This window comes from Chiloscyllium punctatum, chromosome 29 (assembly GCF_047496795.1).
Source record: "Chiloscyllium punctatum isolate Juve2018m chromosome 29, sChiPun1.3, whole genome shotgun sequence".
Taxonomy (NCBI): Eukaryota; Metazoa; Chordata; class Chondrichthyes; order Orectolobiformes; family Hemiscylliidae; genus Chiloscyllium; species Chiloscyllium punctatum.
Window position 1 is genome coordinate 59,531,218 of NC_092767.1, and position 19,904 is coordinate 59,551,121.

The window sequence follows — 19,904 nt, forward strand, 5'->3', positions numbered from 1 at the left end:
CCACCACTTACATGCTCCCTTCCAAACTACACCTCATCCTGACTTGGAAATATATCACCATTCCTTTCAATAGCACGTCTACTACAGTGACTTGCTCAAGAAGGGAATTCACCAACACCTTCTCAAGGGCAACTTGGAATGGGCAACAAAAAAAACGGCAAGTTGGCATGGGCTAAATGGTCCCACTAGTTGAAAGATTACCACAAGAGGAATGATAAGTTGAATTCTTTAGGGGTTCATGTAACTGACCTCCGAGCACGGAGTCGAAAGGTTGGAAGGTAAAAAGCAAAAAATACCACCAAATTTTCCATGGATCAGATTATATTCGACTCGAATGGAAGCCACTGAAGCCATTCTTTCACCCAATCACCGATCCCAGAGGGCGGGACTACGAGGTCGAGGAAGACTATTAGTTTAATCGGTTGCCCATCACCATCATCCAATCATCAGATCAGAATAGAGATCCCTTTACAGTTGACGTGGGATAGTGGGCGGGATGTCGGTGAGCTGGACGAGTAACTGGGTATCACGCCTGTCAATCAGCCTTGTATTGTCCAGTGGGTCGTGGCGGTTTGAATTTGAAGGGGTGCGCGCGTCGAGTTGGCGGTTGGAGCGGCCGTTAGCGGCTGGTATTTAAATCTCAGGCCACGAGTGCGCACGGGAGGTGGTGATTAAGGCTGTCAATAAACAAGCCGTTCACTCCCACCTTACTCTTAACGTGAAAGTTTTTTTTTCCACAAGCGGTCCGTGTGTGTGAGGTTGTGCACTTCTTTTAAAAAAATTGTTATTTTCTGTGCGGTAGAAACTTTTTTTCTTCTTCTCAATATCTTTGGGACGACTCTGTCTTCCTGGGACTCGAGGTCGAATGGCGGCAGCCGCTACGGGGAGCGGCAGCATCACCAGCCGCATTAAGAACCTACTCCGCTCACCGCCTGCCATCAACCTCCGGAGATCCCGAGCGACGGCCAAGGCGGGCACTGAGCGGGTAAGGGGCTTGGTAGTGCGCGGGGTATTTGGGGTGGGTGGGAGAAGGAAAGCTGTGTCTCAGGGCTTGGGGTGAGGAAGAGGAGGAGGAGGAGGATATCTGAGCGGGGAGGAGAAGAAACTGCCCGGGGTGGGGTGGGGTGGGGGCAAATGTCTGGCAAGTGGGGTTGGGAGACAATCTTGGGGGGGGGGGGGGGGGATCGTATTGGGGTGTAGTTTGGTTGATTGTGGGGAGACATGTTGTGGAGACTGAGAAAGGAGGGTGGAAGCAGTGTCTAAGGGGAGGGGGAGGGGGGTGGGGGTGGAGGCAGTGTCTGGGTATATGAGGTGAGGCATTGGCTGGTGGGATGGTATCCCTGTTTCCAGGGCTAAGGTGGGGCCAATGTCGAGTCGAGGAGTGGTGACGACTTGGGCAAGTGTTTGGAGGGAGGAGGAGTTAGACTGCAGGACGGGCTGGGGTGGGGGAAGTAACTGGTGGTGATTACTGCGGGGCATCGGCAGGGAATCGTCATGAGAAGTGAGGGGGCTGTTTTTTTTCAGGGGGAAGGTGGTAGTGCCCAGGAGTTAGTGGCAGGTGACAATATCTGGCTGGGGGAGCAATGGAAGGGATGAGGGGTGGTGGGGAGTGGAGTCCATGTCTTTGGGGAGTGCGAGGATTTAGGGTACGTCCTCTCTGCAGTGAGAAATTGGGCTTGCAGGATTGTGTCTGGGCTGAACGATGTACACTGGGGTGAGGAAGGTTGTGAGTAGGGGCAGTGCCCTCTGTGTGTTGGTCCAGGTTGTGGTGAGTATTGGACGCTTTGTAGTTGTGGCTGAAGAAAGGCAAGTCTTGTTGGGGAAATTGTGGTGCTTGTAAAATGGCTATGGGTGGCGGGGGGGGGGGGGGGGGGGGGTGCAGTTGGCAGTATCTGGGGTCTGATGGGTGTTGGTCTGTCTAGTTGATGGGGCTTAGAATGGCCAAAGGGAGTCTGGGAACAGACTGATCTGGTATAGAAGGTGAGCTTTTGGTGACCACGTTCTAAGCTGAAAAATGTGTTGCTGGAAAAGCATAGCAGGTCAGGCGGCATCAAAGGAGCAGGAGAATCGACATTTCGGGCATAAGCACCATGTCAAGAGGAGTCATGTGCCATACATGTTTGTTTTCAGAAATGAACCAAAGTTAGAGGAAAAAGCCTAGAAACATACTTTCATCTGTAGTTTAAGGATTTTGGTTATTTATCAGAACTCATGAAGTCTGTTCTTGAAATGATTTGGAGGTGCCGGTGTTGGACTGGGGTATACAAAGTTAGAAATCTCTCACCACCAGGTTATAATGCAACAGGTTTATTTGTAAGATGGATAAGAATCTGATGAAGAAGCAGCGTTCTGAAAGCTATTGCTTCCAAATAAACCTGTTGACCAAAACCTGGTGGTTTGTGATTTTTAACTTTGTTCTTAAAATTTTCATCTGGCATTTCTGTCCATATGCCTGGCTAGATGACTTCCATCTTTGTTTGTGGTGTTTTTGTAGATTTCCCTACAAATCCTTGATTTGTAGGATAATATTGTCCGACCAGTATTCAAAGGTTACTTTCAAAACTATGGGCATCATTAGCAAGTTTACATAAACAAGATGTTCATGTATAGTGTAGTAGCATAAAGTGTGCTACCTGTCTGTCCAAATTGGTGGTATCTCCAGCTGAACTATTTGTCTTTTTGAATTGAAAACTCCTTGTAGCTTCTGCCAACTTTATTGTTAATGAGCAACATTTTAGAAATGACTGTGACCTTTGAAGCTGATATCATCCCACAAGATTGCTGAATTTAAAGAGCAACATCTAATGTTCAAAATGTTGTTGTCTAAATTTTGTAGCCTTCAGTGATGTTATTAGTTTGCAGTGAAATGTCACATGCTAACCCAATGTGAACATGCTAACCAGTCCACTTGCTTCCCATTTAGACAGTGTGCAGTATTGTTTTATTTTTTTCTGTTGATTCTGCTGGCTGGTAGTTTGGTAAAGAAGACACCCATTTTAAGATAAAATCAGACTACTTTATCAATTATTTCATGCAGGTTTTCAGTGATCTACAATAGACAGGCTGAAAAGGAGTTGGAATTTGATTCAACCCTGACTTTTAAGTAGAATATGTAATTTTCAATATTTTTCAACTATCTGAGAAGAGCAAGGGAGGATGAATTATCAACTTTCAAAGATTTGGTGCAGGTACAAGACAATAAGTTGAATGGCTGCCTTCTGTTGGATTCATGTTTAACAGGAATATGCAGTAATTTTTGAACTACGTCACTAGAAGGCTGTGGATATTGAATATAGACAGATCTTTTTGATTTCTTAGAATTGAGCAATATGGGAAACAGACAGGAAAGTGGAGCTGACGCCAATGATTAGCCATGATTATACTGAATAACAGAGTTAATATGAAAGGCCTCCCCATCTATTCTTATTTCTTTATATTTGATTTACACCTATTTAGATGCTTTAACACCTCTTTTTTTTTTGTTGGAACTGGTGAAATTCAACAGTTTAATCATTGTGTCCAGGAATAAATATTTAATGAAGCAAGAAGTCCTGAAAGGCCATACACAGATCCAACTCCATTACATGATCTGACCTTTGGTGAAATACATCAAAGTTATTCATGTTTAACAAATGATGATTCCTTTTCTCACTGTTACCCTCCTCCTTTTGTGGTTTTTTTCTCTCCATAAAAACATTGCTTTTTCTTCACCAATTGTTTACTTATGTTGCAGGTTAGCATGTGACCACTTCATTGCAAACCAATAGCGTCACTGAAGGCTGCAAAATAGCTAACGCATATTGAAGGCGTACTGAGAATAGAGGGATTACACTACAGAAAGAGCAGAAGCTGTGTGTCTGGAAAATTACACATCAGTTGAACTTGTTCAGAATATGGTTGCAAATACTTGTCATAAAATTTGCTGGTTCGACCCATCTCACTTGTGAAATAAAGGCTGCTTAATGGATTCATTGGTCATGTAGTGAGAGTGTGCTGGGCAGTAATTGTAATTAACTTTGGATTCCAAAACTCTGATAGAAAGATCACCAGCCCATTCTGAATAGAAGCTTATGTCACAACCCTGATGGGAGGAGTGCACTGGTAATCAAGTTCCACTACTTCATGGGTAATCCTAAAATTATAAATGAATCAAATTTAATTTACCTGATTTTTGACTGCTATCTAGGACAAGCTGTCATGTTTCATCAATAAACAGAAAACTAACTTATGAGCAAACGCCCTTTACCAAATGGCAAAATGGATTATTGACTCTTACTCTACTCTGCCGTTCAGTGAGAATGTAAGTGATCTGATAATCTTCAACTCCACTTACCTGTTTTTTTTTCCCAGAACCTTTGATTCCCTTTTTAGTAATTTAAAATTTATCTTGGGCTTGACTAAATAAAAATGATCCAATCTCAATAGCCCTCTATGATAAAGAATTCCACAGATACACAACCAAGAGAGGAGATTTTGCCCTCCATCTGTCCTAAATATACCTTTATATAGCTTTAGCAAAGCTCCTTCATTTTACACTCCACTCAAGTTGAAATAAATGCCAAGATTTAAGTTGTCTTCCCTATTACCTGCTGAAATGGATGCTAGAGTTTTGTGATTTGTGGAGGATCCCCATGTTCTATAGCTTTCAACAGTCTTTCTCTATTTTAAATTCTATTCAGTTTCTTTATTTGTCTGTCAGATTGTGTAACTTCATTAAATTCCATCGCCAGTTTGTTGTCCACTTATGGAAGCTGACTATATCCCTCTGCAGATATTGTGTTATCCACAACACTTGCATTCCTGCTTATCTTTGTCATCCACAAAGAATGGCAATCATAACGTGAGAAGTCACCTAAGTTAGAAGGTCAGATTTCACCTGACGAAGAGGCAGTGCTCTGAAAGCTTGTGATTTCAAATAAACCTGTTGGACTATAACCTGGTGTTATGTGACTTCTGATCTTGTCCACCTCAGTCCAACACTTCCACATCCTGGCTATCATACACTAACTTTCTACATCTGACTGTGTGGACTCTACTAAGTACCCTAATGTGTGATACCTTATCAAATGCTTTCTGAAAATCCAAATAGATTATATTCACTGGTTCCCCTTTATCTTCCTGTTACATGTTCCAAGAAACCTAGTAAATTTGTCGAGCATGATTTCCCCTTCACAAAGTCATGATGATTCTGCTTGAACATGTGCATTTCTAAACACTCTGCTATCACATCCTTTATATTAGACTCTAGCATTTTCCCAATAACAGACATTAAGTTAACTGACCACTTGGTCCTGGTTTTTTTTTTGGTCTCTTTGCCTTTCTAAATAAAGATGTTACATTGGAAGTTGCCCAACCCTCCAGGATGTTTACAGAATCACCAAAATTCCTGGAAGTTTAGAATCCCTACCGTGTGGAAGCAGATCATTCAACCCATAAAGTGAATACTGACCCTCTGAAGAGCATCCCATGCAGACCCTCCTTCTACCCTGTCGATGTAACCCTGCATTTAGAGTCATAGTCTCACCCTAAACCTATGCCCTCTAGTTCTGGATGCCCCCACCCCAGGGGAGAGACTTTGTCTATTTATCCTATTAATGCATCTTATGATTGTATAAACCTCTATAAGGTTACCCCTAAGCCTCTGAAGATGCTTGATGATTTGTTGCTCCTTGATGCTCTGAAGAAATCAAAATCGATCTCAGTCCTGAATTTACCACAAATCTCTGGGACAGAGAATTTCAAAGGTTCACAATAACAACAGGTTTCCATGGCTAATCCACCTAACCTGCACATCCCTAGACACTACAGGTAATTTAGCATGACCAATCCACCTAACATGCACATCTTTGGACTATGGGAGAAAACTGGAGTGCCCATAGGAAGCCCACACAGACATGGGGAGAACATGCACACAGGCAGTTGCCAGAGGCTTGGGTCCTTGGCACTGAGGCAGCAGTGCTAACCATTGTGCCATCTTTCTTTCAATCTGATGCCATCCTTAACATCCCTGGTTAACTGTGATTTGCTGAACTCCTCCATAGAATATTCTTTCTCACTGGAAAATGTATTTGCTTTGAGCTATGATCTAATGTCTTAAATGTCTGCCATTGTTCCTCAATTGTCTTCGTTGCGAAGCACCTTCCCCAGTCCACTCCAGTCAGCACTGTTATAATTCTTTTGCAATTACTCTTATTTAAGCTTAGCACAGTTGTTTCCAACCCTAAGTTCCTCCGCCTTCATGTTATAGTAGCTGTTTCCCAGGGATAGTCATGGAGGTGTACAGCAAGTAAACAGACCCTTCGGTCCAACACGTCCATGCTGACCAGATATTCTAAATCAATCTAGCCCAATTTGCCAGCATTTGGCCCATATCCCTCTAAGCCCTTACTATTCATATGCCAGTCCAGATGCCTTTTAAATGTTATAATTGGACCAGCCTCCTCCACTTTCTCTGGCAGCTCATTCCATACATGGGCCAACCTCTGCATGAAAATGCTCCCCCTTAGGTCCCTTTTAAATCTTTCCCCTCTTACCTTAAACCAATGCCCTTTAGCTCTGGACTCCCCCACCCAGGGAAAAGGCCTTGTCTATTTACTCTATCCATGCCTCTCATGACCTTCTAAACCTCTATAAGGTCACGTCTTAGTCTCCAACGCTCTGGGAAAAACAACCCCAGCCTATTCAGCTTCTCCCTACAGCTCAAACCTTCCAAGCCTGGCAATATCCTTGTAGATATTTTCTGAACCCTTTCAACATATTGGGAAAAATTGAACAGCAACTACCTTCTACATTTAGCTTCAGCCACTTACCAAGCTGAGGCATGGTGTCAGTGGCCAGGAGGTCAAATGTACCTCAGCGCCAGGGACTCGGGTTTGCTTCCACTCCCAGGCTCTTTGTGGAGTTTGCACATTCTCTCCTTGTCTGCATGCATTTACTGCAAATCTTTACTCTGACTTAATTTATGATATCTGGTTGGATCTGCAACATATTGTTCAAGGAAACTGATCCCGATACATTTTCTCATGGCCTCCCTATCGATTTCACTATCCCAATCTACATGAAGATTAAAGTCATCCATGATTAATGTACTGCTTTTGCATGCCCTCTTCTTTCCTGATTTATTCTCTATCCCACAGTTATGAATAAGGGCCCTGTAAAGTACTACTATCAATATTTTCTTTTCCTTTTTATTCCATGCTGTACCCTTTCCTTTCACTTTACCCTTTCAGAAAGTCACATACTCACGAATATTTAATCCATTGCTTTGATCTTGTAACCATGTCTTTGTAGTGGCTGTTAGATCATTAAGCTGTATTTATTTTTTCTGAATACTGTGCATTTAAGGAAACAGCACTAATTTTGCCTTTGGGTGGAAATGGAGACGAATGGCAAAATTTGCTATGCATATTTTCTGTTTCTGTAAACTTGGTTCCTTCCTGCATTCTAAATATTATCCAAATAGCTGCACAGTAACTCTGCCATATTTGTTTGCTTTGTAAGCCTATATTTCCCCTCTAATACTGTTACACTTAAACTATATTCCCTTTAAACCTTTTTAAATATCTTTTTCATTCAGAAGTTGGACAGACAAGACAGATATTGTGCAGAAATATCTTGGGTGGAAAACAAAAAAGAATACATTCTATGGATGAACTATCCATACCACAGGGATGGGACGCATTGACTTTGTCACGGTTCTGTTGTTTTTAGGTGATCTATTTACAAACCACAAATATTGGAACGTCCTTACTTCAGTAGCTGGTCATTTGGACCCAAGGTCTGTCTTTGAGTTGCCTGGTTTTCTTTTCAAATTCTTGAGTATTGCTTTTTCATTTGATTGAGAAAGTGAAAGGCATGTCGCCTTTCTGGGGATATGACAAATTGCAACTTAAAAATCCAAGAATCTACTGCGGTGTAGCTTTTCAACCTATTGACACTTGTCTAAGCTTGTCTCAAATGTATCAAATACAGCTTCTCCAAAAGTTGCAAGACTTGTAAACAGTGAACATCACCCAGTTCCACTTTGGACATTTTTTGAGGCAGAGAGAGGGGAAAATACCTTGCACATTTGCTGCCACATAGTATTCAAACTTCAGTTTTTCTCAGCTTTTAATCAGAATGTTACCTTTACAGATCATAGATGCTGATCTCATTCAGATATAATAAAACTTGAACGAATATAGGACTTCTGATGAATTTAAGCTATACGATCATTGATACAAAACATTCATAAAGCATTGGTGGCTCAGAGACATTATCTCTTGCTATTGATTCAAAAGGTTTGTGAGTATATACTTTTATGGGTGGGTTAGTAAGTTTGCAGATGAGAGGGATCAGTAGAGTTGTGGATAGTGTAGAAGGTTGTCAATGGATACAGACGATATACATCAGTTGCAGAAATGGGTGAGGTATGGCGAATTGAGTTTAACCTGGGCAAGTGAGGTGCTGCTGTTTGGGAGATCAAATGTTCAGGTATACAGTTAGTGGCAGGACCCTGAACAGCATGGATATACAAGGGATGTTGGGGTTCAAGTTCATAGCTTCCTGAAAGTGGGATAGGGTGGTAAAGGAGGCATATGGCATGCTTACCTTTATTTGGTCGAGGAATTGAGTACAAGAGTCAGGGTGTCATATTGCAGCCTTATAAGACTTTGTTTAAACCATGCTTGGGATACTGTGATCAGTTCTGGTTGCTACATTACAGGAAGGGTGTGGAGGCTTTGGAGAGGGTGCAGAAGAGGTTTACCAGGATGCTGCCTGGATTAGAGAGTGTGAGCTATAAAGAGGCTAGAAAAACTAGGATTGGTGGGTTTTGAGAAGATTTGTAGCTCAGGTTGAGGTTCTGATGTAGATTTGCTTGCTGAGCTGGAAAGTTCATTTTCAGATGTTTTATCACCATACTAGGTAACATCAGTGAGCCTCCGGATGAAGCACTGGTGGTATGGTCTGCTTTTCATTTGTGTGTTTAGGTTTCCTTGGGTTGGTAATGTCATTTCCCGTGATGATGTCACTTCCTGTTCTTTTTTTCTCAGGGGGTGGTAAGTGGGATTCAAGTCAATGTGTTTGTTGATAAGAGTTCCAGTTGGAATGCCATGCTTCTCTGAATTCTTGCAGTGTCTCTGTTTGCCTTGTCCCAGGATGGATGTGTTGTCATAAAGAAAATTAGAGGAAACCTTCAAGACCATCAAAATACCCTCACTGGCATAAATTTCACCAAAAAGGAGGAAAACAACAACAAACTGCCATTCCTAGATGTCATAGTAGAGTGAACAGCCAGTGGGAAACTTCAAACCAGCGGTCAGTAGGAAAACAATGCATACTGACCAAATACTGAACTACAGAAGCTATCTTCTGAAAACACGCTGCAGCACAGAAGAACTACAAAGAGCAGAGGAAACTTACCAATACAGCATATTTAAAAAGAACGGGTACCCAATGAACACAGTCCGCCAATTTCTCAGCAACAAACCCAAACAAGCAGACAAAACACGTCTGGAAACCCTAGCCACTCTCTCCTACATCAAAGACATCTCGGAAATAGCTGGCAGACGACTCAGACCTCTTGGCATCGTGGTAGCCCACAAACCCACCAACACACTAAAACAGCAGCTAATGAACTTGAAGGACTCTCTATAGGCAACAAGCAAAACTAATGTCATTTACAAAATACCTTGGAAGAATTGTAACAAACACTACATTGGACAACCAGGCAGAAAACCAGTGGTTAGCACTGCTGCCTCACAGTGCCAGAGACCTGGGTTCAATTCCTGCCTCAGGCGACTTACTGTGTGGAGTTTGCACGTTCTCCCCATGTCTGCATGGGTTTCCTCCGGGTGCTCTGGTTTCCTCCCATAGTCCAAAAATGTACAGGTTAGGTGAATTGGCCACGCTAAATTGCCTGTAGTGTTAGGTGCAGTGGTATGGGTCTGGGTGGGTATGTGTCGGTGTGGACTTGTTGGGCTGAAGGGCCTGTTTCCACACTGTAAGTAATCTAATCTAAAATAACTAGCCACCAGGATACATGAACGTCAACTAGCCACAAAAAGACATAACCCTCTCTCACTAGTATCTTTACGTACAGGTGAGGATGGACACCACTTCGACCGTGCCAACACATCCATCCTAGGACAAGGCAAACTGTGCGAGGATTCTGAGAAGCATGGCATTCCAGCATCCTCCAGCACTCTGAGTGAGGTGAGAGTGTCAGCCATTGATATCAAGGTCACATTTGACCCAGTGTGGCATCACGGTTTTTCCTAGCAAAACTATAATCTTTGGATATTGGAGCAAACTCTCCACTGGTAGGAGTTGTACCTGGCGCATAGTCATACATGCATACAGCATGGAAACAGATCCTTTGGTACAACAAGACCACACCAATAATGTTCCCAAACTAAACTAGTCCTATGTGCTTGGCCCATATCCCTCCATAGCTTTCCTATTCATGTAATTATTCAAATGTCTTCTAAATGTTGTAACTGAAACTGCAGTTTCTCTGACAAGGTGACATGGTGGCTCAGTGGTGAGCATTGCCCTCCTACAGTGCCAAGATCCAGGTTAGATTCCACCCTCTGGTGTAGCCTGTGTGGGGTTTGTACATTCTCCATTGTGTCTCTGGATTCTCCGGTTTCGTCCCACAGTTGAAAGATGTGCAGAGTAGGTGGATTGGCCACATAAATTTCCCTTAGTGTCCAGGCTGTTCAGTCTAGGTGGATTAGCTGTGGGACATGCAGGGTTACAGGGATGTTCTTTGGAGGGTTGGTGTGGACTCGATAGGCTGAATGGCCTGCTTCCACACTGGGGTTGTTATGATTCCACACACAAATCGCTCAGTGTTTTTAAAACAAACGTAGCCCCTCGTGTCCTTTTTAAATCTTTGTACAGTTGAACCTCGATTATCTGGCATTTAATTATCAGAATATTTGCTTATTTGGCAAGATCGCAAGGTCCTGTTGCTTGGCTAAACAATGTTACTCCTGCCAGTGTCCTTTGGATAATCGAGGTTCCTCTGTATTTTTATTTAGAATCCCTACAGTGTGGAAACAGGCCCTTTGGCCCTACAAGTCTACACCGACACTCCGAAGAGTATTCCACCCAAACCCATTGCTCTACATTTACCCCTAACCTACACATCCTTGAACACTATGGGCAATTTAGCATGGCCAATTCACCTCACCTGCGCATCTTTGGATTGTGTGAGGAGGAGAAATTACAAACTCCACACGGACAGTCATCCAAGGCTGGAGTCGAACCCAGGTGCCTGGTGCTGTGAGGCAGCAGTGCTATCACTGCGCCACCGTGCTGCCTTATTCTGTCATTCAAGGTATGCCACCTTGTTTTGAACTCTCCCACCCTAGGCAAAAGGCCTCAGTCATTCACCTTATCAATGACTCTCATGATTATATAAAACCTCAATCAGGTCACTCCTGAACTTCCCACACTCCAGTGAAAAAAGTCCCAGACTTTCCAGTCTATTTTTATACCTCAAACCCTTTATTCCCTGCAACATCGTGGTAATGTTTTAGGAACCTCCTCCAGTTTAATAATATCTTTCCTATAACCAGAACTGCACATAATACTCCAGAAAAGGCCTTACCAATGTCCTGAGGTCAATCATCTTAGCTGCAGAACAGCTCTGCAGGAGTTCCTCAGGATAGTGTCCTAGGCCCAATCATTTTATGTTGCTTCATCAATGACCTTCCACCAAAAGATCAGAAGTGAGGATGTTTGCTGATAATTGTGCAATGTTCAGCACCATTTGTGCCTCTTCACATAATGAAGCAGTCCATGCTGAAATGCACAACATGAAGGATCTTGCTTTTATAATCTGTTTTTGTTCCTTGCAAATTTACTCTCATATCATTTTCCCCTCTTAAACAATAACTCAGTATTATGGTTGATTTATTGGATAAATATTCACACAACATTAGATTAACTAATTCTTGCTCACTACTAATTACTAAATTTAACATGACCTGTCCCTTTGTTGGTTCTGACATGTATTGTTACCAATGACTATTCTGAACGCAAGTCAAGAAATATTGTTAAGTTCCCAACTGATGGAAATAAGACCATAAGATCGAGGATCAGAAATAGGCCAGTCAACAATCTAGTCCACTCCTTCATTCAATGAAATCATGACTGACCCGATAAACTTCAACTCGACTTTCCTGCTTTATCCTGATGACCCTTGATTCCCTTGCTGATCACAAATCTGTTTACCTTGAATATATTTAACAACCCAGCCTTGACAGTTCTCTGTCATATTGGATAAATCTGAGAGAGTAGACTTGAATGACCATTCAAATACCTTTCCTGGATTCTAAGGAACAGTCACTTGACCTGAAATGTCTGCTATCTCTCCATAGATGCTGCCAGACCTTAGTTATAGAGTTGCACAGCATGGAAGCAGACATTTCGTTCCAACTCATCCATGCCAACCATACATCCTAAATTAATCTAGTTCTATTTCCCAGCATTCTACCCATATCCCTCTCAAGTTTCCAATTCATATACCTATCCAGATGTCTTTTAACTGTTATAATTGTACCAGTCGCCTCCACTTTCTCTGACAGCTCATTCCATACACCACCAACACCCTCTGCGTGAAAACGTTGCCTCTCAGGTCTGTTTTAAATCTTTCCCCTCTCACCTGAGACCTATGCTGTCTAGTTTTGGACTCTGCTACCCTGAGGCAAAGACCTTGCCTATTCAACCAATCCATGCTCTCATGATATTATAAACCTCAACAAGGTTACCCCTCAGCCTCCTCTGCTCCAGGGAAAATTGCCCCAGCCTATTCAGCTTCTCTCTGTAGCTCAAACCCTCCAACCGTGGCAAAATCCTTGTAAATCTTTTCTGAACCCTTTCAAGTTTCACAACATCCTTCCTACAGCAGCGAAACCAGAATTGCACGCAGTATTCCGAAAGTGGCCTAACCAATGTTCTGTACACCTGCCACATGACCTCCCAGCTTTTATACTGAATGCACTGACCAGTAAAGGCAAGCATACCAAATGCTTTCACTAGCCGAATCTACCTGCAACCCCGCTTTCAAGGAACTATGAACTTGCACTCCAAGGTCTCTGTTTAGCAACAGTTTCCAGGATCTTATCACTAAGTGTATACCTTCAGCCTTGATTTACCTTTCCAAAATGCAACATCTCACATTTATCTACTTTTAGCTCATCGGCCCATCTGATCAAGATCCTGTTGTACTCAGAGGTAACTTTCTTCACTGTCACTACATCTCCAATTTTGGTGTCATTTGCAAGCTTATTAACCATACCTCCTTTGTTCACCTCCAAATCATTTATAAATGATGAAAAGCAGTGGACCCAGCACTGATCCTTGTGGCGCCTTGCTGGTCACAGGCCCTCTATCTGAAAAGCAACGTTCTTAGATTAGCTTAGATTACTTACAGTGTGGAAACAGGCCCTTCGGCCCAACAAGTCCACACCGCCCCGCCGAAGCGTACCCACCCATACCCCTACATCTACATCGACCCCTTACCTAACACTACGGGCAATTTAGCATGGCCAATTCACCTGACCTGCACATCTTTGGACTGTGGGAGGAAACCGGAGCACCCGGAGGAAACCCACGCAGACACAGGGAGAACGTGCAAACTCCACACAGTCAGTCGCCTGAGGCGGGAATTGAACCCGGGTCTCCGGCGCTGTGAGGCAGCAGTGCTAACCACTGTGCCACCGTGCCGCCCAACACCGTTCCTCCAACACCACCCTCTCTCTTCTACCTTCGAGCCAGTTCTGTATCCAATGGCTAGTTCTCCGTGTTCCATGTGATCTAAACTTGCTAACTAGTCTACCATGAGGAACCTTGTTCAATGCCTTACTGAAGTCCATATCAATCATGTCTACCGCTCTGCCCTCCTCAATCCTCTGTTACTGCTTCAAAAAATTCAATCAAGTTAGTGAGACGCTATTTCCCATGCACAATGTTGACTATCCCTAATCAGTTCTTGCTTTTTTAAATACATGTAAATTCTCTCTCTCGGGATTCCTTCCAACAACTTGCTCACCACTGGTGTTGGGCCCACTGGCCTGTAGTTCCCTGGCTTTTCCTTACGACCTTTCTTAAATAGTGGCACCACATTAGCCAACCTCCAGTCTTCTGGCACCTAACCTGTGACGATTAATAATCCAAATATCTCACCAAAGAGCCCAGCAATCACTTGCTTAGCTTCCCATGGAGTTCTAGAGTACACCTGATCAGGTCCCTAGATTAATCAATCTTCATGCACTTTAAAAAAAGTCCAGAACCCCCTCCTCAGCAATATGGACATTTTTCAAGATGTTGCTACTTATTTCCCCACTTTCTCTATCTTCCATATCTTTTACCACAGTAAGCACTGATGTGAAATACTCACTTAGTATCTCCCCCATCTGCTGCACAAAAGTGGCCTTGCTGATCCTTAAGGGGCTCTGTTCTCTTCCTTGTTACTGTTATCTCCTTATTGCACTTGTAGAATCCCTTTGTATTCTTCTTAATCCTATTTGCCAAAGCTATCTCATGTCCCCTTTTTGCCCTCCTGATTTCTCTCTTAAGTATACTCCTGCTCCCTTTACACTCTTCTTAGGATTCACTCATAATTTCTTTCTTATTCTTGACTAAAAATTTCCTTAGTCATCCAGTATTCCTGAATAACCAGCCTTGCCCTTCACCCTAACAGGAATACAGAACAACCTTGATTTTCGAATGAGATGGGCGGGAAATATGTTGTTAGGATAATGTTTTTACAGGACTTAGAGATCTTGTTTGGATTATCCAAAAGTCAGATAATTGACTTTTGGTTAACTGAGCTTGTACTGTCTCTGGAGTCTCATTATCTTGTGTTTTTTTAAGGCTTTCCAGTTTCCACCTATCCCTTTACCTGCCCCCCAATCAACATTTGAATGTTCTTAATACTGTCAAAATTGGCCTTCCTCCAATTTAGGACTTTAACTTCCAGATCCGGTCTTTCCTTTCCATCACTGCTTTGAAACTAATAGAATTATGGTCAAATGTGCTCCCCCACTGACACCTGCTTTATTACTCAAGAGTAGGTCACATTTTGCACCTTCTCTAGGTGTTATATCCCCATACTGAATCAGAAAATTTTCTTGTACTCACTTCACAAATTCCTCTCTTAACGGAATGGCAGTCCAATCTGTGTTTGGAAAGTTAAAATTCATGACCATAACCACCCTATTATTCTTACAGATCATTGAGGTCACCTTAGAAATTTGTTTCTCAATTTCCTGCTGACTATTGGGGGGGGCGGCGGCGTTAAAGTACAATTCCAATAAGGTGATCATTCCTTTCTTAGTTCCAACCTTAAATAACTTCCCTGGACATACTCCCTAAGTACAGCCATGATATTCCTAATCAAAAATGCCAATCCCCTCCTCTCCTCTCTTACCTCCACTTTCTATCTTTGCTATAGCATCTAAACCCTGAAACATTTAAGTTGTCAGTCCTGTCAATCTCTAAACCACATTTCTGTAATCACTATGATATCCCAGTCCAATGTTCCCAACCATGCCCTGAGTTTATCTTCCTCACCTGTTAGGCCTCTTGCATTGAAATAAATACACTTCAATTGATCAGTCCTACCTTGTTTCTGCTCTGTTCCTGCCTGCCCCGACAGATTTACCTGCTCCTTTTCCCAACTACCCGTCTCAGACTGATCCCTTTCCTCACTCTCCCTGGCTGCCCCCTACCAGCACCCACTGCCACCTCTTTTCCCCCCCCCCCCCCCAAAAACAAAACAAAAACACCTTATTAGTTTAAATCCTCCCTCGCAGCTCTAGCAAATCTCCCTGCCAGTATATTAGTCCCCTTCCAGTTCAGGTGCATTCTGTCCTTCTTAAATAGATCACTTCTACCCCAAAAGAGATTTCAATGTCCGAAAAAGTAAATCCTTCTCCCCTGCACCACCTCCTCAGCCATGCATTCATTTGCTCTATACTCATATTCCTACTCTCACTAGCTTGTGACACCAGGAATAATCCAGATATTATTACCCTCAAGGGCCTCCTTTTTAAACTTTTGTCTAACTTCCTATATTCTCTCCTCAGAATCTTGTCCTATGTTGTTAGTTCCAATGTCCCTCTCCCCTTCAAGAATATTCTGCATCCTCTGACATATCCTTGATTTTGGCAGCACACAATTCTGATGTCTTGCTGTCGGCTGCAGAAATGTCTGTCTGTGCTTCTGACTCGAGTCCCCTATCAGTCGATCACTTGGAACCTGGCATACCGTTCATTACAGCTCTTCCAACAGTTTCAATTTGTTTCTGATTTACGGCTTCCACAGTTCCTTTGGTTTTTAAATACCTTTTTCATTCTGTTAACTGTGTGGTGGGTTGGGGGGTTGCAGGGTGGGGTGAGTGGGATAGTGTGCATGGAGTGGTTAGAGCAAGGGGGGGTTGTAGTTGGAGTGAGTGAGAGAAGATGGGGTGGTGGTTAAAGCAAGGGGGAGAGGTGTGGAGGGTCATAGAGAGAGAGAGAGGTCCATGCCAGGCGATTCATTGAAATGGCAAGCAGTTGCGAGGTCAGGATCATTCCTAAAGATAGAGGGGAGGTATTATGCAAGACTGATCTGATGTGTGTTTGGTCCCGCTAACGTGAAGGAGACTACAATGTGAGCAGTAGACTAGATTCAGAGGAGTACAAGTTTTTCTCCTAGATGGTATGTTTAGAGCCTTGGACAATGAGGAGGAAGGAGCTGAATAAGCAAATATTGCACATTCTGCCATTACATGAGAAGGTGCAGTGGGGGTGTGAGGAAACATTAGGAGTGGACCAAGAGATTGTAGCCCTTGTGAACTGATACTAGGAGCAATGGGAGAATGTGTTTATTGGTGGTATCCTGCTGGATGTAGGATGATCCTTTGAATGTGGAGACTGGTGAGTGGAAAGTAAGGACAATGGAACCCCATCATTGTTCTGGAAAAAGGTGAGGGCAGAATTGTGGGAGATGAGACAGATGAACCTGAGGGTTTTGTCTCTATAATGCAAAAATAACTTTATGGTCTGAGAGGGCTATAACAACTTTTTATTGCCAACCTTGTGTAAAAATGTTCAGTGTCTTAACCACCACAACAACCAGATACAAAGTTCTGGTATAAGTCCAGAACTTTAGTACAATATTCATGCCACATGACCCAAGTATCCTGGTTGTGAATATGGGATTTTTGCCTCCATGAGAAATGTGTAGTGGTCAATCTCATTGTCATGAACAGATGCATCTCTGGTAAGGAGATGAATTCCGGTTTGCTGTTCCCTGTTGGTTAACTTTGGTTTTTTTTCCCCTATTGCCTGCCAGACACAGTCAAGCAGCTATCCCCTTTAGAATTCAGCCTGCTTGGTCAGTAGCTGATTCATTCTTGGTGATGAACATTATCAAAATACTTTCTGGGACCTTGCCATGCTCAGTGTTTCCTCCAAGTTGGTGTTGACTCAATGGGCTGAATGGCCTGCTTCCATATTGTAGGGATTCTATGATTTTACGTGTGGTCAAATGGAGGAGTACTAACTTATGAAATGAGAGGAAATGGATAAGCCTGAGCAAGAATCTTTTGATTTCTTCCCAGATATAGCTTTGGAAGTTTTGGCTGTAAAGCATTCTGTAAACTGGGGAACTGTTGGTCAGGGTCTAAAATCTCCCTTCCCACCGAACCTTGATGTGACATGTGAGTCTGTTGATGGAAGTCTGGAAAGGATTTTTCAGTAAAACACCTTTGACCACAATGCACACGATCCAACTGACTGGCGCTTTCTGTGGCAATGTGACCAGTCTATCCTTTGACTCCTCCGTTAGTGTTGACGCTTTTGTTTCTATGGGTCAGTTCACAGCTTAGTACAGCCACGAATGGTGGTCATCAGAATGACTGACTGGAGAAGGTGGATACCAGGATGACATTTCTTTTTGAGGGAGATTAAAACAAGGATGAATAGATTAAAAATAGTAAATCTCCCTTTTAAGACTGACAAGGAAAATAATTTGTTGTTCAGTTATTTTTGTTAGGTAGAATTTACTTCTCGGGAGATAGTACAGGCTGGATCTTTAAAATTATTCACAGCTGAGTTATATTTTTGTTCGATAAGGGAATTGAGGGCAATGGGATGCAGATAGAAAAGTGGAGCTGCGACCATGACCAGATGCACCATGATATTGAATAGTGGAATAGGCCTGAAGGGCCAAATGGCTTTCGATTACTAAGTGCTGTGTCCCTATGATGTGATCAACCGTGTAAGAGGATGAAGGAGGATCATCCTATTCATATAAGGGGTGAATGTGATTAACATTTCCAATTAATCAATTCATTACTTGTACCTTTCAATTTATCTCTGAGGTTTACAGAAGTTAGTGGTTGAGATTTCAAATATTTGCAATTGCAACTTTGAATAACTGTTAATTCCTTCTGGCAATGTGACAAATGACTACTAAAATGTTACAGATCTTTGGACTGGAGATAAGCCTCAAGTAGTGGTGGTGAGCTAAGTGTATTGCCAATTCTTGTATGATCTGTTTAGAAAATTGATTACACGTCTGAATTGATTACAGTTGTGAGGTGGAGTAGGACCAAATGTCTTGCTTATGAGCAAGTGTGCTTTATGCTAATATACTTTTAAGCTAAAGCTAATCACTGATGTTGCTTCAAGTACTTTAGCTTAAAGTACTTTGAGCAACATCAGTGATTATCATTAAGGCTAGTCCTTTAATTTAGGTAAATTCCTGGTCTGTGCGTGTTGATAAACACAGGCACGAGAACAAAAGCAAAAATCTGGAAACCAGAAATCAAACAAAAATACTATTTCAGCTGCTATTGCAGTATGTCTTGTGGTGGATGTAATATATCATGTTGTTAGTATTTTGTTTAACGCTAGCACAAAAATGGGCTTCTGTACCTAGAAGATAGTGGCTTGGAGTGTCAGTGGGAACAAATTAATTCAAATGCTGGAATCTGTCCTGAAAACAAATGCTGGAGATCGCAGCCGGTCAGACAGCATCCATGGAGAGAGCAGAGAGGGCTCTGATGAAAAGTCATCTAGGGTCAAAATGTTGGCTTGTTCTCTCTGGATGGATGCTGTCTGACCCACTGTGAACTCCAATGTTTGTTGTTTTCGGCTTGGAATCTTATCTAAGTCAGGATCCAAAGTAAAAAAAAACTTCAGGAATTCACAGCTATAACCACAAGTATGCTTTGGGGAATAATCTGTAAATCCATCTCTCGGGATTATTTTTAAAAACAAACCACTAGAATGATCTGAGTGGGCAATGGAAGCAAAATCATAACTTGTTAATGTGATAGGAAGAATACCTATTCAGCTCAGACATGTGACCATTGTAACTCCTTGTGTTTATCTCATTACCTCTGAAATGTTTCGATTGGCCTGTTACTGCATGTTGTGATGAACGCTAGTGATCTCAAGTGGAACAGTGTATTTCCTAACTTTCACATTTTATGCTTTTAGAACTAATCCTACATTAGCACCGCAGGTCAGGCAGCATCAAAGGAACAGGAGAATCGACGTTTCGGGCATAAGCCCTTCTTCAGCCTGAAGAAGGGCTTATGCCCGAAACATCGATTCTCCTGTTCCTTTGATGCTGCCCGACCTGCTGCGCTTTTCCAGCAACACATTTTTAAGCTCTGATCTCCAGCATCTGCAGTCCTCACTTTCTCCTAACTAATCCTACATGTATGCTTCTGATTTTGGCACAGTAAAATACTCTTATTCAATGCTTGTCCAGCTCTATGCCATTCCACCCACTTCCTATGAAGCAATGTTTTGATAACCATGTTCTACCTATGAATTTCCACTGACTTGACTCATACAGCACTGGAAGAAATTCTTTACTGTGTAAGCTCTCTTTAAAGAGGTATGATTTCTCCAAAA

General features: G+C 42.6%; 1 protein-coding gene across 3 annotated transcripts in view; it reads left to right on the forward strand.

Annotated features, from left to right (window-relative positions):
- The first annotated feature begins 601 nt into the window (after positions 1-601).
- Positions 602-19,904, forward strand: part of LOC140454446 (mitogen-activated protein kinase-binding protein 1-like) — a 181,230-nt gene continuing 161,927 nt past the window's right edge. For 2 of the 3 annotated variants that reach the window (XM_072549189.1, XM_072549190.1), the window contains exon 1: positions 602-985. In XM_072549189.1, coding sequence (XP_072405290.1) covers positions 866-985 — 120 coding nt within the window. In that variant the 5' untranslated portion in view covers positions 602-865. Of the gene's footprint in view, positions 986-10,134; positions 10,195-19,904 lie in introns of those variants that run through there. The other variant, XM_072549191.1, reaches the window with a different exon arrangement.